At 36.6% G+C, this 25,375-nt stretch overlaps 2 protein-coding genes across 2 annotated transcripts in view; one reads left to right on the top strand and one right to left on the bottom strand.

The window, feature by feature from the left end:
* LOC120304927 (cytoplasmic polyadenylation element-binding protein 3-like) overlaps nucleotides 1–844 on the bottom strand; it is an 85,036-nt gene extending 84,192 nt beyond the window's left edge. Inside the window, exon 1 of the mRNA XM_039336051.1 lies at nucleotides 595–844. The gene's annotated coding sequence lies outside the window, so the exon portion shown is untranslated. The remainder of the gene's footprint in view (nucleotides 1–594) is intronic.
* A 92-nt stretch (nucleotides 845–936) lies between these two features.
* MARCHF5 (membrane associated ring-CH-type finger 5) lies at nucleotides 937–24,713 on the top strand. Its single transcript, XM_039336059.1, has 6 exons — nucleotides 937–1,224; nucleotides 13,008–13,210; nucleotides 14,740–14,870; nucleotides 18,628–18,811; nucleotides 19,170–19,336; nucleotides 22,691–24,713. The coding sequence occupies exons 1-6, from the start codon at nucleotides 1,181–1,183 to the stop codon at nucleotides 22,805–22,807; spliced, it is 846 nt and encodes a 281-aa protein (XP_039191993.1). The 5' UTR covers nucleotides 937–1,180; the 3' UTR covers nucleotides 22,808–24,713.
* Nucleotides 24,714–25,375: the final 662 nt, after the last annotated feature.

Raw genomic sequence — 25,375 nt, 5'->3', positions numbered from 1 at the left:
CATTCTGATATAATTTGAGGAAGATCTGGCATTCTAGATAATAGTTGGAAGTTCAGCACTTCTTGCCTAGGTATTTCTGTCCCATTTCATGTATCTGTAAACAACAAGCAGGTTAAAGAAAATAGGTCAGTTACCATTAAGCTCTTCCCTAGGGTGTAGACATATTTTAAGAGGCTACCCCATTGAAACACTAAACTGCACCAAGGTTTGTCTCCCCAATTCAACATTAGTTTTAATAGCCTCACTGGGAGGAAAGCAGAAGGCATTATCCTTTCCTCAAAAGAGCATGAGCTGGTTCTCACTTTGTTTCCCTCACTTTTTTTTCTGACTACTGACAGCTAAGGAACCACCCATTTTATTGGTCGAGCTACCATAATAAAAAAAGTCACAGATGAGACTTGGAAATAGGAGAACGACATAGAAAGACAAACCTGTAAGAAAAGGAAAGCCGGGGGGAGGGGGGATGTAATTCACATATTATAACACCTAACTACAAATCAGTGCCTTCTCTTTCCCGCTCCCCCAGAAGGGAACGACAAGGTGGACGAAAGGAAAAGCAACCCGCACAGAAATTGACAGGGGCGAGGTGCTGACCTTTCCCGCAGCGAGCGTAGCCATCTCGCCGCGTCCGCAGCCGAAGGCAAAATGCCACCCGCCTCGCGCTCACACACCCAGCTGCGGCTTAAGGACGTGGTGAGAGCAATCGTAACGCGCGCGCCGTTAGAAGAAGGAGGAAAGGGCGGGGGGAGAAGGGGATTTAAATCCCCTCAGGGGTAGCAAGGAGCAGGAACTACATCTCCCATGGTGACTTGAGCGCTGACTGCAGTCTCGCTTACAGCAGGGGAGAAGGGAGCCGAGCACAGTAGCGGTTCCTCTGTGAGGTAAGAACCGGCGCGTGCGCAGTAACTCGCTCCTCCCTCTCGTCTCTCGCTGCTCGGAGGCCAGGGCCTTGCTTCCTCCCCCCCCCCTTCCGTTTCTTCGTTTTCTCTCGCTCTCGCGCGCGCTCTCTGCCGTTGTCGAAGCTTGACAGGTTTGAGTGGCACCTGTCCTCAGTGGCGTCCTTTGTCGCCGCGAACGAAGCATCCGGGCACTCCTTCTGGCAGGCTGTGGGCCTTGCTTTCTAGAGTGGTTGCTGGCGCCTGTTTTAACCGAGCCCCCGGGTTTCCCGTACCTGGGGAGGATGTCGGAACAGACGGGCTTAGTAGTGCCGCAGACCCTGGACAGGTAGGAGAGCAGGAGTAAAGTTGGGGGCGAGTAACGGGCGAGTCGGGTGATCTGCTCAGATGCGTCAAGGGGCAGAGACACGAAGCCGACCATGATGGAGGGAAAGCGGCGATAATAGAGCACAAAATACTGAAACGCCGCTGGAATGAAGGGCCGTGTAGAAATAGAAGACTGCTGTTTAGGCGAGGAAAGGGAGGAAAAGAGGTGTGTGGGTTGTAATCTGTTGCGGTTGTGGCATCTTTCAAGAACAGAAATTAATGACATCTCAGACATTATTCACCCGTCTCCGCTGAGAACATATATTCCAGTTGAAATTGAGTTAATATTATGCACCGTAAAGAGCTTAAAGTTGAAATATTAATTCGTTTATATTGGTTTAATTTTATAAATACCTTTATATAATCTGAATAAATTTATATAATAACTAATAACTGTTTGCCCTCAGTTTAGCTCTTTTTTTTTTTAAATGTCCCAGATAGGTGAATAAGAAAGTTAGTGGAATGGAACTGAATTTGGATACTCTTCTTTTTGCCATTATCCTTCAACACTGATTGCTTCAGAGGCTTAATATGATGATATAAACAAACAGGATCTTGTTTGTTTTGTGATTACTGTAAAAAATATTTGGGTTGAAAATACTGCAATTATAGCAATTACAGATTTAGGTTTATTACAGTATAGGCCTGTGCATGAAGTTAGCACAAAAAGATGCAAAACAAATTAATGTTAAGTCAATCTGGATGGAATTTCTTTACAAGTTTAATGAAGGAATCAAGTTTGTGGTCTATAACTTTAGTACTATAATGGGAAGAGAAGCTACATGCTGAGAAACTGGAACAGTATTATTTGATAAGAAAAGACAGCTTATCCTTATCAGAACTAAAATACTAAGAACCTCATAAGGCTTTTCCCCCTACACAAATGAATTCAGGTTAGAGTGAATTATATAATGAGATAAATTTTCTATCTAGTATTGGTAGCATATACAAAACCTTTGTGCCAATGGGATTTTGTGGAATCCCACAAAATCAGTATGTTAGCATAATGTATCAGATGATTGTGTCAATTCTATGAAATTATATTAGGTATCTGGCTCTTCTATTAATCTATTTAACCTATCATTACCATGGGGTAAATTTTATGGTAGCTTCCTTTTTATCTCTAATGTATACAGAATAATATCTCTTGATCAGAAAGGATATCATTGCAATAGACCAAAGAACTATGATCTTCATGCTTTTGATATTTCATTGCTTCAGAGCATTGTTAATTAGAAATCTCTTTCAGTAGGATCAACTGTAATAGGAGAGAGGATACTATGTTCCAAAGTAATATATAAATTTTACAAAATCTAGGACAATACTTTTGAGGGGTTGATGTATAATTGAGAATTAGTGTGATGTAGTCCTGGATTAAAAGTGGGTAGACCAGGTTCTAGCCCTCAGGTATGGGAGATAGCAAAATAACTATGTGTCAGTCACTCTGTGTCGTACTGGGAAATTATGAAGAACATTTACCTACCCACAGAGCACCAGCATGACCTATTATGGTGCATAACCTTCAAATCAAGAGTCCTTTTTCCTGCAGAGGATTGATTTGGAATAATAATATTGTAACATTTGGTTTCTGAGTTGCTAAACAATCTTTCCATCCTGTGTTGGTGGACCATCACTCTGGTCTCTGTATGGCAGTTTGGGTTGTTTTATCTCTTGGTTTTATTTAAAATATACTATTTAAAATGATATATAAATATCATTTTAATATAATATAAACCATTATAGTAAAGGATAAGTATCTAAGTTATATAATTTGATGATGTCAGCAAACTTGAGTCATTTTTAAAGAGGGAATTAGTCAAATTAATTGCAGATAAAGCTATTAGTGGCTATTAATTATGTTGACTGTATCAAGATCAAACAGAAATCTAAACATTAGGGAATATGAGCAGAAACATATAATTGCGCTCATATCCTATGAACATATCCTATGGATGCTCATATCCTATGGACGGCACCTACTTGGCTATTTTGGGAGCAAATGTTCAGTTGTAAGTGTAGTTTAAGGATGGTGTATCATTTGTATTAATAGTAATTTTTTAAAAAAAAAGTTTTAGCAGGGAAAGGTAAAGTATGTGCAATAACTGTTGAAATCTAAGGCTTTACTCGGATACTTTATTAAATCCTATATTAAATTCAGTGGCCTTTTTACCCTAATGAGCATGTATAGCATAGACTAGGCTTGGAATTTTTAAAAAATATATTGAAAGCTGCGCCAAACCATTTCTATATTACTTCTACAAAATATATGTGAAAATGGATATGTAGTTTCTAGTTCATTTTGGTCTTTGATTATAAAAATAAATAACCAAATTATGTTTGTTTTAGAATATGGTTTTTTTATGGCAGTATGTTGGGAAAATAAACAAGGACATTAAACCAAAAGCAAAATTGAAGTTTTGCAGAAAGTAGGTAAACAGAATTTTACAGTTATTTACTTTATAGGAGTCTTTTATAGTCAAAATTGGACAAATCACAATGATTTCTTTATAATATAAATTGGTACCATAAACTGCTTGCTAAAGAGAACATGAATATATAGTAATATTGTGAGGCTTTCAATAACACTGCTTTGCACTTCTAATGTTATTCCCTATGTAAAGTCGTGATAAAAATGTATAATCTGAAAGTATATATTTTTTCTATTTATTGATAGAAGTATACAAAAATTCTGAAGGTTACATTTCCAGCCATGATGTTGCATTAAATAGTATCAGATGTCCTAAAAAACTTTAATTGGACAAGGTTAGATTTTAAGGGGGGAGTATCTAAATGGCTGTTATTAAATGTGCGGACTTACAATAAGCAATATACCTGTTATCACAATAACTAAAATATCTGTCACATTCTGAAATATTTATTTAATATTTTGATATGGAACTTTTCCTTCATGGTCTCATGGTTTTGGGTTTGTCACATTCCACTTTACTTTCCAAACAATCCCATGAAGTAAATCTAGGGATACATGGTTGGTTGAAGGTCACCACTTAATTTTGTGGCAAATAAGGATATGAGATTTCCCACATCTAGTTTAATATTGTGCCCCATGATTCTCAAGATCTAATAGAATCTAACATTTCTAAATATATAGAACTAAATTTTAAAACATGAACCAATATTTAGTCAATTTTGTCATAAGAACAGTGTCATCACTCTCCAATTCTCAAAATCTTTCATTTGTCATTCAGATGCTTCATAAGAATTTGTGTTCCATCAGTAGACAAACTAGATCAGGGGTGTCAAACTTGCAATGTCTCATGACATGTTGCGATGTATCGCGACTTTTTTGCCATTGCCGGCACCTCTGAACTAGATGAAAACGTAGCTTCAATTCACACAGCGTCTTTAGGATATAACATAATATGTTTTTATTATGGTGATTGATATCTTTTTTTTCCCATATGACATTCAAGGTAGATAATTTCCATTAATCCTTGAGTCACTTGCAAAAACATAAGACAACACTAGACCCATTTCTGAGCCAATAATCATTCTGATGTTAGGTAGGCTATGTTTGCAAAACAATTTTATGTTACTGCTTTGCATTGATATTGTAATAGCATTATAGTTCCATATATGTATGTATACATGTGCGCGCACACTTATACACTTAAAGTAGTCATGAAGGTCTTGGAAATAATATTTGAATGCTGCGTTGTTTCTCTTCTACAAAGATCAGAATAGTGCAGGCATTGGTATTCCCTTTGACGTCTTATGAAAATGAAAAGTAGATTTTAAAGAAGCAGGATAGGAAGTATTGATACTTTTGAAAACTGGTGTTTGAAAAATCTCCTGATAGTATTGTGGAAAGCCAATTTTTTTTTTTAAAGGATCATGAAACAGCCCAGATTTCTCACTTAAAGTATAAATGACCTGGCTTAAATTATCATACTTTGGATATATTATATGAAGATCTAGGTCTCTGGAGAAATGTTCTGAAGTGTCAGATTAAGCACCGATTCTCATGGAGAGAATTTATGTGGATGCCAAGAGTTGACGCCAACTTGATGGTACATAGCTAATCAAGCTATATATGTGTCTTTATTTTTTTTCCAACTCAGCAAAACATGGAAGAAATTATACAAAGGGGTTTGGGACTCTGTTTTTCAAAAACAAAACAGGACCAAAGTTAGAAGTCATCTCCCCCCACCCCCCAAAAAAGATAAAACTTGAAAATAGATTAGACTAGACTAGACTAGACTAGAAGATATGCAGATGATACCATGCTAATGGCAGAAAGTGAAGAGGAACTAAAGAGCCTCTTGATGCGGGTGAAGAAGGAGAGTGCAAAAGTTGGCTTGAAACTCAACATTAAGAAAACCAAAATCATGGCATCCGGCCCTCTCAATTCCTGGCAAATAGATGGGAAAGAAATGGAGGTAGTGACAGATTTTATTTTTCTGGGCTCCAAGATCACCTCAGATGGAGACTGCAGCCAAGAAATTAAAAGACGCTTGCTCCTGGGGAGGAAAGCTATGGCAAATCTAGACAGCATACTAAAAAGCAGAGACATCACCCTGCCAACAAAAGTGCGTATAGTCCAGGCCATGGTTTTCCCAGTTGCAATGTATGGCTGTGAAAGTTGGACCATAAGAAAGGCTGAGCGCCAAAGAATTGAGGCCTTTGAACTATGGTGCTGGAGAAGACTCCTGCGAGTCCCTTGGACTGCAAGGCGTTCAAACCGGTCAGTCCTAGAAGAGATCAACCCCGACTGCTCTTTAGAAGGCCAGATCCTGAAGTTGAAACTCAAATACTTTGGCCACCTAATGAGAAGGAAGGACTCACTGGAGAAGGGCCTAATGCTGGGAAAGATTGAGGGCAATAGAAGAAGGGGACGACAGAGAATGAGATGGCTGGATGGAGTCACTGAAGCAGTAGGTGTGAACTTAAATGGACTCCAGAAGATGGTAGAGGACAGGAAGACCTGGAGGAACATTGTCCATGGGGTTGCGATGGGTCGGACACGACTTCGCAATTAACAACAACAACAAGACTAGACTAGATTGGATCCAGCTGGGAGTGGACCAAAAAAGATCAGAATAAAACCCCATTGTGTCCATAGGGGGAATGGCACAGAATGCTGCCAAAACCATACAGGCACATAACAAAATAAAATGCAGACATGTCCTATGGTCACTATTGGTAAATTAAATAGAAAAGATTCCAGAAAACATGCTCTGCATGTTTTTGCTTTGCACTTTTTCATCCCAAAGGAATTTTGGGATATTATGTAAAAAGGCTTAGAATTCTTCTGTCTGTTGTCCAGAAGGGATAACTGCCTGAAAACAGAACATAATGGGATCGAATTTGGTGTGACAGAAGAAGCCAAAAAAAGAAAGATATTAGCCAGAGGTTGTGAAGACAAAACATTACCCAATGTATTCAGTGGGAGAAGCCATTGGGTGACATTCAAAAGGCTCTATTGTTGCACTCTTCCTTCCTAGTTATGTGAATTTTAAAAGCTGCATGTTTTCCCTAGAGAAAGTCATAATGTGTAGCAGATACACATTTGCAGCCACTTGAGCTTTATTTTATTCTATAAAATTTCTTCATATAGCAGGAGTATATTAAATGTGCTTTGTCATTCTCCGCTATCAACAATAAAAATCATTCTTCATCTGTTTCTATCAATGTTTGCAGAGGCTGAGCAGTACTTTCCAGTATTTGCACAGTATTACATAACAGAGGTAAAAACATACTGACTTCTATTTAGAATTCAGGGGCTTGTGGGTTGTATATAATCTTTTATGTGCTTACATTGATATTAAGATGCTATTTTCAACCGTACATTATTTTTAAAGCTAATCATCACATAACTATTGTACTCCATATGAAAATAATTTTGAAACCCTTTGTTGTTCTTTAAATATGGTAATTATTTTGAAAAATGAATGTACAAGAACAACTATTCCAAATGCTACGTGGTTTCTGTACGTAAACACACAAAATTCAGTTTTTAGAATATGATTATTTTAGATACAGAAGCACATTGCTGTCTGTTCTGGAAAAAGAAAATAAATGTTCTAAGCTTTTTACATAACAGGTGAAACAAGATGTTGCTGTCAATAGTATTTAGAATCTTTGTTCACGTGTTTATTAAAAGAAGATCATCTTCCCCAAAGCAGGATTAATTTAAGAAGGCATTTTATCTTCACCTTTCTGTGAAATTACTGACAAGGAAAATTAATAACCATGATACCTACTGAGGAAGAGTTGCTGATTAGTGTTACTGACAGAGAATGACAAAGCACATTTTAGTTTAGTGCTACTGTAGGAAGCTTTGTAGAATCTTTAAATAAAATTGAGGTTAAGTGCTTAAATTGCTGCTTAATATTGTTCACATAATGCCTTTTCAGTTCTAAAAACTGAAGTTTACTACCTTGTTGATTAAAATATACTTCTAAGTATAATTAAATATGTTGAACAGGATCTGTTTTAATATCTTCATGCTGAACAAAAAAGTGCCTTGTACCAACTGTGCTTCATTTAAAGCTTTAATCCTACTCTTAAAACCCAAGATATGTGTTCTATTGTACCCTAAAAATAGTGAAATGTTTAATTTCAGATATACTGAAATCCTGGCTCATTAAAACGTTGCAACTATTTTTAGATACATTTTTTCTTCTTTACAGTCTAGTTTTATTTTTAATTAGAACAACTAGAATATAGATGACAGTCAAATACAAATGTATCAGTATTCAAAATTCACAAAAATTATAACAGTTGGAAGATTTGAAATTTCTTGCTTTAGTTAACGTACATTGAGTGTTTCTGAAGCTTTTATGTTATGATTTTGTTATTTGCCTATTTTAAAAAGGAAAAAGTAAACTCTTTGTCTTCAAAAGAAAGCTAGTTTGGTGTCGTGATTAAGGCACCAAGCTGGCAACCAGGAGATTGTGAGTTCTAGTCCATCTTTAAGCATGAAAGCCAGTTGGAAGGCCTTGGGTCAGTCATTCTTTCTCAGCCCAATCCATCTGACAGGATTGCCGTGGTGGGAAAATAGAGGGAGGAAGGAGTATTATTTATGTTCATTGCCTTGAGGTTTTTTTGATAAAATAAGAAGAATAAAGACAAGATAAAAATAAGAAATAAATAAACTTATGTCCAACAATATAGTTTGGATTGTTACATCCTGCATAGAAATGCTATGAACTGTATAAATCTATTCTTTCCTCATCTAGCATAAAAACCAAAGGTATTAATTGTATTGACATCTCAAAAATGGCTGTTAGACTTGCAAAAGGACTATTCTTGTTTTATCCTAACTAATCACTCACAGGGTCAACAAAATTGTCTGTGTAATCTCATACTAGCTGAAAAGTATGAGTCTTAACTCTTGGATTTCTATAAATCTCTTTCTGTAAAATTTGAACACAAGTAATAGCCAACTTTGTAGCATAGAATACACTGCCATACTAGAAAATAACAATAATACAATTTGTCTTTTACAAACATTGATTAGAAGAAAGAATCATAGACCACTTCTGGAAGTTTATTATCATTCAGTGAAATATCTTTGAGTGATATGTAAGTGAAAAAGAATGGAAATAACAAAAATATCTTTTGTATAATAAATATTTTATTTTGTGTAAAAAGCAATAGATATGTTACATAGAATTTTTTAAAATTTTGTTTTTTTCTAATACGGATACAATAAACAATATTTCCAAGCTCTTTAAAACATGAAAGATTTGGGAAAGGTATTGTATCTTTCTTTAGAGATAGTAAGGACCACGGGCTAATTTTTAGACTGTGTTTTGTTTGACATAGCAAACTGTTTCTATTTTAGGTTGCTGTCCTATTCCATGCTAGCTAAAAGTAATGTTTTATTCAGTACAAGAAAATGAAAAAATTGGCAAGAGCTAAGATTCTTATGTCATTGGTTTAATTTAGCTTTCTCCTATATCAATAACAAGATAAATCTTCTGACAGAAAGCAATCCTTTACCATTGTAGTATTCGTATTGTGCTGAAGGTTTAAGACTATAAAAGTAATTATACAATTCTTTTGCAATTCATCCATTGTTTGTGATGTTGTATATATTAGTTAAACATTTGAAAAACTTATTTGATAAGTACATATAATGGTCCACTGCTGCTTTTATTTTTGTTCTCATTCAAAGGAACATTAACTCTTTTAGTCTGTTGAGTTGCTTCAAGAATATTCCTATGTGTGTTTTCCATTTCCTTCATTTTATATGAAGTAACCATTGGACTTAATATGAATTGAGTTATTAAGCTAAAAAATAATGAAGAATATTCTTTTATTCCTTGATTAGAATAACTTATAATTTTTAAAATTATAATCTTAAATGTATTTTGCATTCCTATTTTGTTTAACAGATATTTTTATAACAGCAGTATTTTGTTTTGTGGGATTATTTTTTTAATTAAATATTTGCATTATGTAGGACATTTTTCATTATATTTTGGTTATTTCGAGGTCCTGTTATATTTTCCCTCTGTGCAAGAATAAAATAAAGAACTAAAGCTGTATTTAATTATCAATTATCACTTCCCCTTACAGCTAGAACAAAATATCCATCGTCAAATTCCTATCCCTGTATTTTCATATTATGCCCTCCAACCTAAATTTGACCCTAATACAAATATTAAATCAAAGGTGCTTTTAAAAAATACTATAAATTACTTATTAAATGTATCAAAAAAACAGAAATTATGTTGTTTTCCAACAGTTCCAGGAATGAAAGGTGACATTTAGACAACTATAACATAGAGCAAGTTATTTTTTTTAATTATCTAAGTTCTTTTTCAGACTTTCAAAAGAAAAGTGCTTATGTTTATTATGCCTTTTCTGTGACACAAAGGAAGTACTGCCACAGCACTTTTACATGGAAGCAACTTTATTCTTGTTGCCATCAAATGATTTGCTGCAGAATTAGATACACAGTTATTGTTATGGTATGCCCTTAAGTGCTTATGCCAACTTCAAAAAGCACAATAAGATTTCTTATGATCTGTTTTTTAAAAAGCCTGGGTATGTTTCTAATACAATCTTGAGACTAGAGCCAAGTTATTCAGAATTGAAGCCAATGTTTGGCTAGTCATTTTATTTGTTAAGATAGGATTTAACTTGGCTCCTCTCATTAATATCAATTGACAATTATTGGTTTAAGTGATGGATGAGCATTATATGTAATCTGCCTCTCACCCAAACATCTATTATTCTTAGAATTTGACAAGGCTAAAGCTGTTATTAAACAGTGGATTTGAGTTTCAGAGCAATTTAAGTTAAAATTTAATAAACTTAAATGTAAAGTTTATTAAATTGAAACTGATAAATTACTCAAAGAACCAGAGATGCTTTCTAGCTGCTTACTTACGTTCACATGACCTAAGGGTCACTGGGTAGTCTTTAGTGCCCTGTTCAATGTTCTCTACTCAGCATTTCTAGAAGGCAGATAGTATAATATTTTAGATCCTCAGAAGTTATGTACTAATAATATCTCATCCCAAATCTTTGTTTGATCAATTTCACACATATGTTAAATAGTATGGAGGGAAGAAGGAAGTCATGTCATATGGTATCTTGCATTGTTGAATCATGGGCTCAACTATTTCTCTTTCACAGTTACTAGTGGGAAATGCCCATTCTTGGATATTTTAAAACAATATCCAACCCTCTTTCTTTTAGGGGATCCAGGAAGACGTTATAGTTGATGGTACTGAATATTGCCAAGAGCTCTAAAAATATAGGAACTCTAAAAAGATACATATTCTGACAAACGTCATTCCCTAGAGCAGGGGTAGGCAACCTTGGCTCTTTTATGACTCATGGAAATGGCTGGCTCAGGAATTCTGGGAGTTGAAGTCCACGAGTCATAAAAGAGCCAAGGTTGCCTACCCCTGGTCTAGAACAACCAATGCTTCATACGTCCTACTGTCTTGCAAAATCAGAAGTCTCCAACCTTTTGGGCACCAGGGACTGGTTCCGTGGAGAGAGGTTTTTCCGTAGACCGGAGGGGGCGTGGTTTTATGTGCTGCTTGCATCCCGTGGATAGGGCTTTGCTTGTTTGTGCGGACCGGTTGCTGGCATGCGGCGGCCCAGTACTGGTCCAAGGACCGAGGGTTGGGGACCCCTGTGCTAAATGAAGAGCACTACAGTTAGCACTTGACTTACAACGAAAATTGGAACCAGAATCTTGATCGTTGAGCATAGCAATCTAAGTGAAATGCCCATCTGACTGCTTTATTCAATGATCGCAATCCTGGTGCTTCCAGTTGCACTTGTTAAATGATCTCCTGAGTCGTTATGCAGATAGAGAAAAAAGTTGTCTGCCAAGTCCAACTCCCTTCCATGCATGAAAGGGAATTCTGCTCAAAGTCTGCAGGAACAGAGATCAGATCTTTGCGATTAAATCTCCATTTCTGCAGCCTGCCAGAGGAGTTCCCCTTTCCTCAGCAAGCAACTCTTTTGCTCTCAAAAGGTTGCCTGCAGGAGGGACAGAATCTCAGTTCCACATAGACCTGAGATTCCCTCCCAGTTGAAATTTTCTCCTAGGAGCCAGCTGCTGCTTTCAAAGAGCTGCCAGGATGGAATCTCAGCTTCATGGCAGGTACCATCAGCTTGCAACCTTTCCTGCTGGCTTCCCCATTGACTTTCTGGGGAAGTGAGCACAGAAGACTGTAAAGGGCATTGCAGGGTGCTTAGAACTAGCTGAAAGTATGAACAGGGTGCCAAACACTCAGATTGTGGACATGTTACATGGGGTTGGTAGTACAATGTTTTGTGAAGTGCTTTATGGGTCACAAAGCACCTATTCCATACTCACAGTAATCCCAGAGCATTGTTAAATGGCCATAAACCAAGGATTAGCTGTATGGCCATTAATTTACAGTCAAGAAGGAAGTCAATGGCAGATGGTGAAAAAAGTATCTGCAGGCAATACTGTTGCATTAGTTTTGTTGCACTATTTATTTTTTATTTATTTATAGAATTTATATGACCACCCACTCACTTTCAGTGACTCAAAGTGGCTTACAAATAATAATAATAATAATAATAATAATTCCAATATAAAAAAGGAAAAACAAAAACCCTCCATTCTCGCCCCTCCCTGCAACAACAAGCAATCAAACAAGCCACTTGATGGGATCCATCCCATTCTGGTCCATTGGCAAAACTAGGTCTTCAGGGTCTTGCGAAAGAGTGTCAAAGTGGGAGCAGTCTAATCTTTACATTGATGATGTTCCAAAGGGAGGATAACACCATTGAGAAGGAGAGGAGACTTACAACATTCCCTGCCTCTCTGCTCTGGTGGGTCGGGTGGATGTAACCTGAATGTTATAAACATCACAGTCCATAACATCAGTGAAGAGCCACTCATCCTGTAGTACAGGGGTCTTCAAACGTGGCCCATTTAAGACTTATGGACTTCAACTTCCAGAATTCTTCAGCCAGCATGCCTGGAGTTGAAGTCCACAAGTCTTAAATGGGCCAAGTTTGAAGACCCTGATGTAGTAGATTGATTCTGCCAAATAAGAAGTAACAGTCGATGAAAATTCTTGTTGGAACTTAGATTTCCAAATACTATTCAAATATGATCCTTTTGTTTGAAATTTGTATTGTGTTCTTTGACAAATAAAACATTAAAAATGCTTCTTGGTTAAATTTTGGTTAGTGGCTTTTTTTAAGAAGAAAGTGAAAGAGGATATTTTGCTCTTGTTTGTAATTGTAACTGAGACAAGACTTGTGTTTGAATTCCAGGAGTTGCTGGGTTTGTTTTGCTACTGATGAGGATGACAGAACAGCAGAATGGGTGAGACCATGCAGATGTAGAGGCTCTACAAAATGGGTTCACCAAACATGTCTGCAGCGTTGGGTGGATGAAAAACAAAGAGGGAACAGTACAGCTCGAGTTGCCTGTCCACAGTGCAATGCAGAATACTTGATAGTATTTCCAAAGCTAGGTAAGACACACATATTGAGTTAAACAGGTTTGTCCTCCAAGATTTTAAGTGCGAGTCTCCTATATTTGAAAATTTGGATATGGTGTGGGAAGGTTTAGGTTTTCCATTAACACTTAATATTCTTTTTTAGCCTACATGAGATCATCAGTGTGGTTTATGATCTCAGGGAAGAATTATTATTAGACAATGTCAGTAATAAAGTAAATATGTCTAAAGTATAAAAGTTCAGAGATAGAGATATCTCTGTGTCTAGTCCATATTGGTATTATAAATCATTTTGCCTGCTTAATATGCAATTATACTGAAGAAAAAAATCACACAGAAATCTGCCAGTTTTAATACATGTAAAATTATTATGGTTGGTCACACTGTGAGCCAGATATTTAGACTGTATTTGGTATTTTTATTCATCCGTCGAATATTTCCCCAAGATCTGGGATAGGCAGATATTGTTGTTTGATAGTGTAAAAGGTATTGTTGCAGGATGTAAGCTGTTCCAAGTAGAACTACCTTTCGCAATTTGCTTTATTATCATTATTATCCCAAATTAATCCATCCCAAATCAACCCATGCAAGAAGTTCTCTTCATTAAAGGTTATGCATAATAATTTATTAGACTTGTCACAGGCAAGTTGGTAGGTAGATTTTTTTTTTTTTAACTTTCCAATTTAGGGTTAAAAACAATAACTGGCTCAGATCACAGCCAGCTTCCATACCTAAGGAATACTGCAAACTGAATTTTTTTCTGCTCTTAGTCTAGCAACTGAAATTTTATCCTAACTAGATGTTTTATTGTAAAATATACATTATTTTTTGTAAATATTTGCTATTTATAAAGCTCAGAACTGTATTAAAGATGTCTGTACTAGAAAATAAATTAGCTCTATTTTGCACATCAAGGCAAGTTATACGTTAGATTGGTTTACTCAAAATGCAACTGAATAAAATGTTGAAATTTTCTACAGAAAAGTCAAACAGACTGCAAAAAATATACACATTATATGACCAATCCATTTCCATATAGTCTTCACTTTTTAAAACCAGTACATTTGTATCTTTACCTATAGTACGTAGCATTTCTAAATTGTACTGCCTTAAATAAAACCTATTCTAAATATATTTTATAACACGGGTGTCAAACTCGATCGCATCACGTGATGTATCATGAAGTATCGTGATGTTTTTCACCTTAGCGGAGCTGGGGTGGGCATGGCCTGTGCGCATCCGGCCCACGGGCTGCCAGTTTGACACCCCTGTTTTACTGTGACCCATTCAACTTAATAAAAAGGCTAGAACTATTTCTCTCATTTTCGGATTAAATTGTTTAAGAACATGTGTATTACAGATATACTTAGAAAGGCACAATAATAGATTAGACATCTGAATATATTATATTTCTACGGAAAGAAATAAACAATTTTATACAATTATAAAATTTACTAATGAAACATAATTTTCATTTGCCAGTTGCTCCTCTGCTATATATTCTGATTGTTGCTACAGACCCTCATTTCTTCTTTACATTATAGGTCCAGTTGTTTATGTTTTGGACTTAGCAGATCGTCTTATCTCAAAAGCCTGTCCATTTGCTGCAGCTGGAATAATGGTGGGCTCTATCTACTGGACAGCTGTCACTTATGGAGCTGTAACAGTGATGCAGGTTGAGATAATGTTTTAAATGTTAAATTATTGTAATTGAGCTGGAAACTGTTAGAGATTTGCTGGAGAAGCCCTTGAGGGTGGGTATGAAAGAGAATTCTAAGGCAGGATTGGAAGACTCAATTTACTACACCTAGATCCAGATTATGTTTCCTTCATCCATATGGGGTTTTGTTCCTTTTTAGCTGCCTTATATTTGACATTATGATTCTACAGATAGTCTTCAATTTACAATTGGTCAAGTAACAATTATTCAAAATATTGACGGGCCTGAAATGTGTTTTTTGGTCCATAAGCACTTCTGACCATCATAAAACATTATGCCACACACTATCTTCCCATAGTTACATGACTGCATTTTGGGCACTTTGCAGTTGGCTCATCTTTACAACCAATTGCAACATCCCACAAATAAATGAATGCATTTTGCAATATTTTTTGCCAATTTCAAGCAAAAAAATATGCATTCAGAAGAATGGTTTCAGGGCTAGTAACTCCGAATCCGACCGGACACTTCTAAGAGCCTATATTAGAACTTATTTAGTGGCGATACGAGCGGCAAAATGTTCGCATTTTTCCACACTTATTGCGTCTGCAGAATCTCGCCCCGCCGCCCTGTTTAGGGTGACCCGTTCCCTACTTAATGTTCGGGAAGCTGGGGAGCCCTTACAGGGTAGAGCGGAAGAATTTGTGCAATTCTTATCAGACAAAATTGCTCGGATTCGGACAGACCTAGACTCCGATTGGGCAGGGCCTTTTGAGATGACTGGGGCAGGTCTTAGCTCAGTTTTATGGGATGAATTTGAGTCTGTGACTGCTGAGGATGTTGACAGAGCGGTGGGAGCAATGAGCGCCTCCACTTGTTTATTGGACCCGTGTCCTTCCTGGTTGGTCTCGGCTGCCAAGGAGGTGACACGAAGCTGGCTCCAGGTGTTGATCAACGCTTCGTTGAGGGAGGGGTCTTTTCCACAATCCCTGAAGGAGGCGGTTGTGAGGCCCCTGCTCAAGAAGCCTACCCTGGACCCGGCTGATTTAAATAACTTCCGTCCAGTCTCCAATCTCCCCTTTGTGGGGAAGGTTGTAGAGAGAGTGGTGGCGCTCCAGCTCCGACGGTCTCTGGATGAAGCGGATTATCTAGACCCTTTTCAATCTGGCTTCAGGCCCGGCTTCAGCACAGAAACCGCTTTGGTCGCGCTGATGGATGATCTCTGGCGGGCCCGAGACAGAGGTTTGTCTTGGTGCTACTTGACCTCTCAGTGGCTTTTGATACCATCAATCATGGGATCCTTTTGCAATGACTCGAAGGGGTGGGAGTGGGAGGCACCGTTTTACGGTGGTTCTCTTCCTACCTCTCTGGCCGGTCGCAATCGGTATTGGTGGGAGGGCAGAGGTCAACCCCGAGGCCCCTTGAATGTGGCGTGCCACAGGGGTCGGTCCTCTCTCCCCTCCTATTTAACATTTATATGAAGCCGCTGGGTGAGATCATCAGACAGCACGGGGTGAGGTTTCATCAGTATGCTGATGATACCCAGTTATATATCTCCTCCCCGAGCTCTCTCAGTGAAGCGGCCGATGTGATGGGCCGTTGCCTCGAAGCCGTGAGGGTCTGGATGGGGGTTAACAGACTCAGGCTCAATCCTGACAAGACCGAGTGGCTTTGGATGTTGCCTCCCAAGGATCATGTCGACTGTCCAGTGTTGACTCTTGCGGGGGAAAATATACCCCCTTCGGAGCGGGTTCGCAACTTGGGTGTCCTCCTTGATCCACAGCTGAATTTGGAACATCAATTGACGGCTGTGGCTGGGAGGACCTTTGCACAAGTTCGCCTGTTGCACCAGTTGCGACCCTACCTGGACCGGGAGGCTCTCCTTACAGTCACTCACGCCCTTGTCACCTCACGTTTGGACTACTGCAACGCGCTCTACATGGGGCTACCCTTGAAAAGTATTCGGAGACTACAGTTGGTCCAGAATGCAGCCGCGCGAGTGATAGTGGGTGCTCCTCGATACACCCATGTTACACCTATCCTCTGTGAGCTGCACTGGTTGCCTATTGGTCTCCGGGTCCAATTCAAGGTGTTGGTCATTACCTTTAAAGCCCTATATGGCTCAGGGCCAGGCTATTTGCGAGACCGCCTACTACCTCATAGTTCCCTACGTCCGGTTAGATCCCACAGGCTGGGCCTCCTTCAGGCCCCGTCGGCCAAGCAGTGCCATTTGGCGGGGCCGCGGAGGAGGGCCTTCTCTGTGATGGCGCCCACGTTTTGGAATCAGCTGCCCCCGGAGATTAGGACCGCTCCCACCCTGTTGGTCTTCCATAAGCTACTTAAGACCTAGCTTTTCTGGCAGGCCTGGGGTTTATAAAACCTTACCCCTGGATGATTGCTTTTGTATTGTTGTTTTGTTATGTTTTGTGTGTTTTTTATTGTTAGCCGCCCAGAGTCCTTCGGGAGTGGGGCGGCTTATAAATTTTAAAAATAAAATAAAATAAAATAAATTTACAACCGTATATTGCTTATCAACCGTAATGTTTTGCTTAATGACTGCCACAAAAAATGATGTAAAATTGGGTCTGGTCATGTGAATGCCTCAACTTAAATGCAGTGACTTATAGTCCAGAAATCCAGTCCCATAAGTTGAGTATTACCTGTATTACTTTGATTTCTTCAGCAGCTGGTAAATGGAAGTGGCAGTGTCTCACTGATCTTGACTCTCTCTCAAAAACAGTTCATTTCTGAATATGAGACCACCTACAGAAATAAGAAATCACCTTAAATACATTTGAGAGCCAATCCGTTGTCTGGCCCTCTAAAAAGCAATAGTAAAAGAAGGCAATGTCAAACCTCTCTATACTGTTATGAAACCACATGGACATGCTCGCATGGTAACTAGGAGTCTGACATAGGGAGATTTTATATTACCACATATGAAGGCTTTGTAATTCAGGTTTATCAAACATGAAGGCATTCATAATTAGAAATTCCAAGGAAATACAATCCAGCTTCTTCACATAGCTAATGTCCTTAAAATTTTCCTACTAAGAGAAAAACTCTACAACTAAAACAGATTCAGACTTATTGAGCATTTTCCAGCTTTAATGCCATAAATACTTACCTAGATGGATAAGATTCAGATACCAGGCTGGTTATCACAGGGTATATTTTGGTTGACAAAGCTAGCACTGGTATATATTTCTGTCACTTTTAATTTATTTTGTTATTCGCTTTCTCTTTCCCTTTTTGTTAGTTTGTATATTAATGTTTGATGTTGAAATCTAATAAAGATACTATTTAAAAAAATATTTTTATGATTCCAACATAACTTATTAAGATCATGTTGCAATAGATTTGAACATTATATCAAAAGAAATAATTTACAAATAATAAAAATAGATATTGGTCTTAAATGGTGTTAAATTTTATCTAACCGTCAGTTTCTAGTTTTTCTTTTCCTTGTCTCTTACTGGCTATGGTCACTTTCTCTGTAGAGGAAAGGCTTCCTGTCCCATACAATAGTGTAGTATAATGCTGCTTAAATTCCCTGGAAGTGATTTGGTATTTTCCAGCTCTTCTGCAATATTTTCTAAATAGATTTGTTCAGCTCAAACTATTGTTCTTGCATAATTGAAAAGGGCTGAATCGGGTTAATAACACACTTGATAAAGATTCTGTGAGTAATCCTTTATAGAATGATTATCTGTTAACAGAAATGAGGTGCTTGTAATAGTAATGTAGTAATGTGTAATTTTGTTTTGGTCAGGTTGTGGGTCATAAAGAGGGCCTTGATGTCATGGAGAGAGCAGATCCATTATTCCTTTTAATTGGACTTCCTACCATCCCAGTTATGCTTATATTAGGAAAGATGATCCGCTGGGAAGACTATGTGCTTAGATTGTGGCGAAAGTACTCTAATAAACTGCAGATACTAAACAGCATATTTCCAGGTAATGCTACAAAATTTTAATATCTAGGTTAGGCTTGGTTTCAGCAAGAAAAAATGAAATGGTATAGCAAATTTCTCCTTCCTTAAGGAAAAGCCTATCTAGCACATTTTTTGCTGATTCTGGTTGAATTCTATCTAAATTGACAAGGTATGTTAAAAAAAAAACAAAATATAAAAAGCAAACTTATTTTGTATAGTATTATTAAAAATCATACATTGTTTAATGGAATTTAGTACAAAAAATGTAGTGTGAAGAATTCTGAATGAATAAAATTAAAATACTGCATTGAAAAGTTTGTTGCATGGAAATGTGTAATGTGTATATTCTAATATTTGCTAACAATGGTACTTTTCTTCAGGGATTGGATGTCCTGTTCCTCGTATTCCAGCTGAGGCTAACCCTTTAGCAGATCATGTCTCCGCTACTCGTATCCTGTGTGGAGCTCTTGTCTTTCCCACAATTGCTACAATAGTGGGAAAATTGATGTTCAGCAGTGTTAATTCTAATCTTCAAAGAACAATTTTGGTAAGATGAAGTTTTTTGTAGAAGTAAACCTGCAGGATTATAGAAACATTTCTAACCATTTGTCATCTCTTTACATAAATGTTTTTATATTCCTTGTGCTAAATAACGTTCTGTATATTAAATATCTAAATTCTCATTTTAAAACATTAAAGAACTGTATGTAAATATTAAATATACATTCCAAGTCATAGAAATCATGTAGAGGTTGTGTCAACTTTTGTTCATTTAGAATTCTATCGAAACATACAATTTAACCAGGGTTGCCTAAATTTTGCATACAAGTATAATAGGCTGGGTTCACATAGCTTTAAATCATTTAATGAAACACAATTGCTATTTCACAAACACACTAGCTGGTTTAAATAGCTGGTTTCCTATGTCATGCTAACTATAAACTATCAAATATAATCTTACCTTCGTGGTTTTTGTGAATCCACTCGTATAGTATTTTGAGATATAATCTGTTCTATAAGATGTACCCATGTGTCATGTCAGGATTTCCTCATGTTAAAAAGTGCCCTTTCACAAGACTAATCAATAATTTCATAAGTCCATACTGAAACTTTTTTAAGTCTCAGACTTGCCTTTTTCAGAACTGATTTTCAGTCATACCTAGAAATCCTGTAATTGTGTAATGATATGATTTATTGCAGGAATGAAGGATTTTTTCAGACCATGCATTTGATATGGTCCAGAGGGCTTCCATCAAAGTTCTTTCCCAGCAATTGAACTTATCTGTCCCCACACCTCTGTTATGTTCAATGAGCAAGAAGAGGCTGGCAGTTCCTTAATCCAGATGCAGGAGGTCGCTACCGTAGTATTGATTACATTCTTGTGCAATGGCAGATGAACACAAGTGATTCTTAACTGGTTTTGATAATGGCTTTTGTGTTGCAATTTTAATTTTTGAGAGAGTTTTACTTGGATGTTATTGATAGCTGTTTTAGATTATATAGGGATATGTACTTGTAAACTGTAAACCGCAGGGTGAATAAATATGGGGTAGACATTTTGTAAATAAATAAGATGGAAGGGGTAAAAATAAGTACCCAGGTTTCCAAATCCACCTTATTTAACCTGCTGAGGTTATTGGAGAGGGAACCCTAGCTCCTTGTACTGGATCATGGTTTCCCAACATTGGCGGTTTCAGGTGTATGGACAATTACTGAGAATTCTGGAAGTTGAGGTCCGCTGTCCTTCAGTTTGCCAAGATTTAGAAACACTGAACTAGATTCAGTTCCTTGCTCCTAGTTCATTGTCTCAATTAAACAATAGATGGGAAAGACAGTTCAGACAGAGTTTAACATCTAGAACAGTGATTCTCAACCTTTTTAATGCCGCGACCCCCAACAGGTCGTAAGTCGAGGTCTACCCAACCTGTTGTAAGTCAAGGACTACTCAACTGGTACAGCACCGTTTGCAGAATGGGACTTTTGGTGGGCTCAGCAGGTCAGAGACAGCCTGGACAATTCCTATTGGCTTTTGAAAACCAATAGAATTAGATTCAATTCAAGAGAGTCTAATTCTATTGGCTTTCAAAAGCCAATAGAATAAAAGGGAGTAGCACAACTAAGGAAAAGAGGGGGAAAAATGGCGAACTGCGTTGTTTGGCGACCCCCGTGAAATGGCCATTCGACCCCAAATGGGGTCCCGACCCACAGGTTGAGAACCACTGATCTAGAACTAAGGCTGAGATTCACAGATAGTGTCTTCTGGTTCATAGTGGCTGTAACTATGTGTCCTCGAGATTCAAAATACTTTATACAAATGCCTAAATTTACAACAGCAGCTTTTATGCTGTTGTATTCAAAAGCTATTCTTTTACATAATTGCTTTTTCATCAGTGAATTAATCAAGGCTGAATAGAAGCTAGCTAACTATGGATATCAAGGTTACATGAGTTAATTAGAAATATGGCATCCAAATATTATGTAAGGTAATTAAAATTTTATTACTACTACTGGAAAAGGGGAGCTTTAAATGCAAGTATATACTATTAGAGAATTGGGAACGAAATATGTTACTGAAAACATGGCATATGAGGAACAAATGGATATTTCATCCTATCTAGTCAACGAAACCTCAGTCCATCAGTTAAGGAATGTATGAGAAAGAAATTTGGGCAACACATATAGAACTCTCAATAAAGTACAGACTAATAAATTAAGAACACGGTTTTTTTATTTGGTTTCCAGAATTCTGTGATCTAATCCCTTCCTGTCATTAAACCTTATTAATAAGACTGAATCTTGCTTCCATGGTGCTGTTAGCAGCTTGACACACATGGAATTTGATGTGGAGAAATGCAGCACTTGCTACTGAGAAACGGAGGATAGCTGCTGAAGAATTTTGTCAAAAACTTAACCCAAAAGATGAGATTAAGAGAGTATAAGATAAATTGCATCAATTAGAGGGCAGCAAAGGAAAGAAATAGCTGAGCCCTTTGAAGGGCAAGCAGTGACAGAGCTTTTGGGGCATAAAATCTGAGATTAGTGGGGAAACAAGGCCCTGGATAGCATAGAAGGTAAGTGCAGGAAGATTGGACTGAATCCAAGATTAGGCAAAAAGCCAATGTTTAGATTTAAGGTTGACTATTGAGTGTTCAGAAAATTAATTTGGGAGCAGAGTATTACAAAAAGATCAAAATGGAAGAGATGACATTTGACAGAGGATGAAGGTATTCAATAAACGGATGAGGTGACAAGGACTTTTTTTGATATTGAATGAAGTATTTTTAGTTTAGCTAAAAGATGGAAAATGAAATTTCAAAGAATAAAAATATAAATACATTCTATTATACTTTTATTCACAAAATAAGTGGTAACATTTGGATGAGAAAGACATGAAATAAAAGTTGAAAGAGGTATTGGACTTGCTGATTTTGAGGGGGTTCTGAACTTTCAAGCAGGGAGATCATGGAAGAAATTGAAAAATGTGAAGTGAGAGAATGAGATGAGGGGCAGTCATATATATGAATGAAGATGCTACCCAAAATTATAGCATAATATTACCCAGGGATTATTGTTTGAGAAATTGAGAGAATTTAGAATCAAAATCTGATTCAAGGTCATTTGAACTCAGGGAGAGAAATTACAGGAAGGGCACCTCCCTCCCATTGAATGAATTAAGAAAACCCAACCAAAATAATGTGTAAAATCAGCATGAAATATTTTTATAAAAGAAACATTACAGAATAACATTATAACAGGGAATAGCATGTCTCCAGTATTTATATAAAATTGCTTTAATTAACCTAACTTCAAAGCATATTACAAATGTGTATAAAAAGCCACATTAAAAAAAGATATTGAATTTCTCTATAGGCGTTTATTAATTGTTCCCTTTTATTTTTAGGGTGGAATTGCTTTTGTTGCTATAAAAGGAGCTTTCAAAGTCTACTTCAAACAGCAGCAATATTTGCGACAAGCTCATCGGAAAATTTTAAACTACCCTGAGCAAGAAGGTGCATAAATGACTACAGTATGCCTGTCAGACTCTTACAATCTCATTTCCTATATTCTGCAACAATTCTATTAGTTAGCTACAGGAGAAGAGATTGGATGAGATGCTGCTGCATTTTGTATCTCTCCCCTTTCCACATAGACTAATAAAAGACTATATAATGTCAAGGTGAATTCTACTTAGTTGTTAAGCTTAAGAATGTAATTTGTTTTCGTTAATGTATTTTTCTTTGTGGCAGGAAATATCTGAATCCATTTCCTGTGGGGATATATTGCCTTTTGGGGGGTTTTCTGAAACAGCCAAACATTTATGAAGTTAATAAATTATGTGCAGACTGTATTGAAATATCTTTTTTATGTTCATTGCAGTAAATTCATAATTCTTTGCTAGTCAACAGTTACCTGTTGAAATAGCTGACATGAATGTTAAAAACTGAACATGCCTGTCCTTAATAAGCACTTGGAATATTAACGTATGTTTTTTTATTTAAAAGTTTCATCCAATGGTTTACCTTTAGTCCTTCCAATGTAAGTTGTACTACATACAATTGACTCTTATTTGCTTGCTGTGAAATGAAAAAAGTGAATCACAATCTGCCTGTAACCAAGTTGCAATATTGGAGTTATTGCTTTGTACCAATGTACTATGGAATCCCAATCAAATTATGGATATTATTAGTTCAAGATAAATATAAAAGTAAGATTCCAAACCAGTACTGATAATATGCAGTTATATATGTAGAAGTATTCTGCCTATACTTCCAAAAGTGTTCAGGAAATTATAAACATAATACAAATTGTATTTACTAGTATGGCTTTTTTAAATAGAATTTTTTTTTAATATTTTACTTCTGTGACATCTGGCACTTTACTGCTTTTATTTTGGGAATACATTTTCTAAGTGTCTTTGACTTTGATGGAACCTCCCAGCAAATACTTGGAGTATTGGTACTAATTCTACATATGCACATAGAGAAGCCCTATTCTAGTAAACAAAATGGGTTTTTTAGAACATAAGAGTTGAGATTTAGGAATGATACTTGAGCGACCTTTTTCTCAACAAAAGCATATCAGTGTGAAGTCATATTTATCTATGTAAACAATTCCTGGGTTTACTGGTGGCATTTGTGTCAGCAGTATTAGAGAACTAGATAATGCTAGATTCAACAATGTAATATTCACTGTAAATGATAGAAACTTATTCTTTTTAAGAATTTGTAAATAGTTCATCAGCAATTAAACAGACAAAATGGGCTTCATGTTCGTTTGCAATAATGTATGTTAACAAAGTACGATTTTCTGAAGTGAACATTATTTTAACTATAGAAATGTAATATTTTAAAAATGTATAAAATGTATATTATGACCAACTAGTATTCCAGTATTAAAGTATGTGAAGAAATATAAAGTATAGAATAATAGCTGTATCTTCTAACTACTGAGAAGAATTACAACTTTAAATTCAGTGGGACTCTGGTATTACACAATGAGAGAGAGAGATGTATTTGCAAACTGCTGGATTTCTTCAAGGATCTTCAGTGCTATAAATACTTTGTAAAATTCTTTTGAGGAAAAGTCTTGTGAGTGTTATTTCTGGTATATGCACTAGCTCTTTGTTTACCTGCTGGATTTTTTTTAAAACATATAACATACTCTCATAATGTCACCTGGTGCAGTGTGTGGATTTGAAATTTATTCTGTGGTTAAACTTCAGAAATTAGTCTGTACCTTCTGATTCAATTGTGCTGTGAATAATGTGGAATTATTTTTAATTCAGTAGCAAAACCATTATCTCTGTTGTGCTGTTTAATGTTTCTGTTGGTACAACTTGTGATCACATATTGGATTAGATTAAATAAATTTTTTTACATTTAAGTGTATAGTGTTTGAAGATAAATAAAATATATAAAAGTTGATTACATTTGGAGGGCATTAAATATTTTAACAACAAAAATAGAACCTTGATAACCATAGTTAACTTTGCTAATAAATAACCTACAGCAGGTTCCTTCTTAAAGCTATTTTGCTGTTCATTTTATTTTTATGACACAACCTTGAGACACTTGAGATGCAAATATTCAGAATTATGTTGAATATTTTGCCTTTTATTGTTCAGGACAGATCCTGGAAACATATCACTATTTTACTTAATTTTGATATGATGAGTTTTCTATCCCCTTCCCCATTTTTTGTGTTAATACTGCATGTCTAAAGTGAGCAAGCCTTCCACATTCAGTTTCAGCCTGCCATGAACTCATCTTTTGTTTGAAGCTGACCTATTTATTTGAGTAGAGGAACTAGCTTGTTTCATACATGAAAGTGAGGGAAACAGGTTCAGTATAATCTTCCACCAAGTGGAATTGATCAACAACAAATTGCTGAGTTGCTAAGTACACTTAGGTAATTCATTTATATGAAGAAAGCATTTTAATTGAGGATAACTTACTCTGATACATGTGACTTTTTGTAAGAAATGCTTTTGCCAGTTTTATCTAAATACAAATAGTTGGACAATGTTTAATTTTGAGATTTTCACTGCTTACATGTTTGTCCAGCACATGGGGCACATCTTGTAGCT

Source organism: Crotalus tigris, unplaced genomic scaffold (genome assembly GCF_016545835.1).
Source record: "Crotalus tigris isolate CLP2741 ecotype Arizona unplaced genomic scaffold, ASM1654583v1 scf7180000017663.5292952, whole genome shotgun sequence".
NCBI classification, from domain to species: Eukaryota; Metazoa; Chordata; class Lepidosauria; order Squamata; family Viperidae; genus Crotalus; species Crotalus tigris.
Note: the sequence above shows the minus strand (reverse complement) of the source record. Positions and strands in the feature narration are given on the sequence as shown.

What these genes read in the sequence shown, in the direction of transcription:
- MARCHF5 (XM_039336059.1), top strand. Translation starts at nt 1,181, where the DNA reads ATGTCGGAACAGACGGGCTTAGTAGTGCCGCAGACCCTGGACAG. An exon ending in GATAGTATTTCCAAAGCTAG is followed by an intron (nt 13,211 to 14,739) that starts GTAAGACACACA and finishes TTTACATTATAG; the next exon opens with GTCCAGTTGTTTATGTTTTG. An exon ending in ATCTTCAAAGAACAATTTTG is followed by an intron (nt 19,337 to 22,690) that starts GTAAGATGAAGT and finishes TTTTATTTTTAG; the next exon opens with GGTGGAATTGCTTTTGTTGC.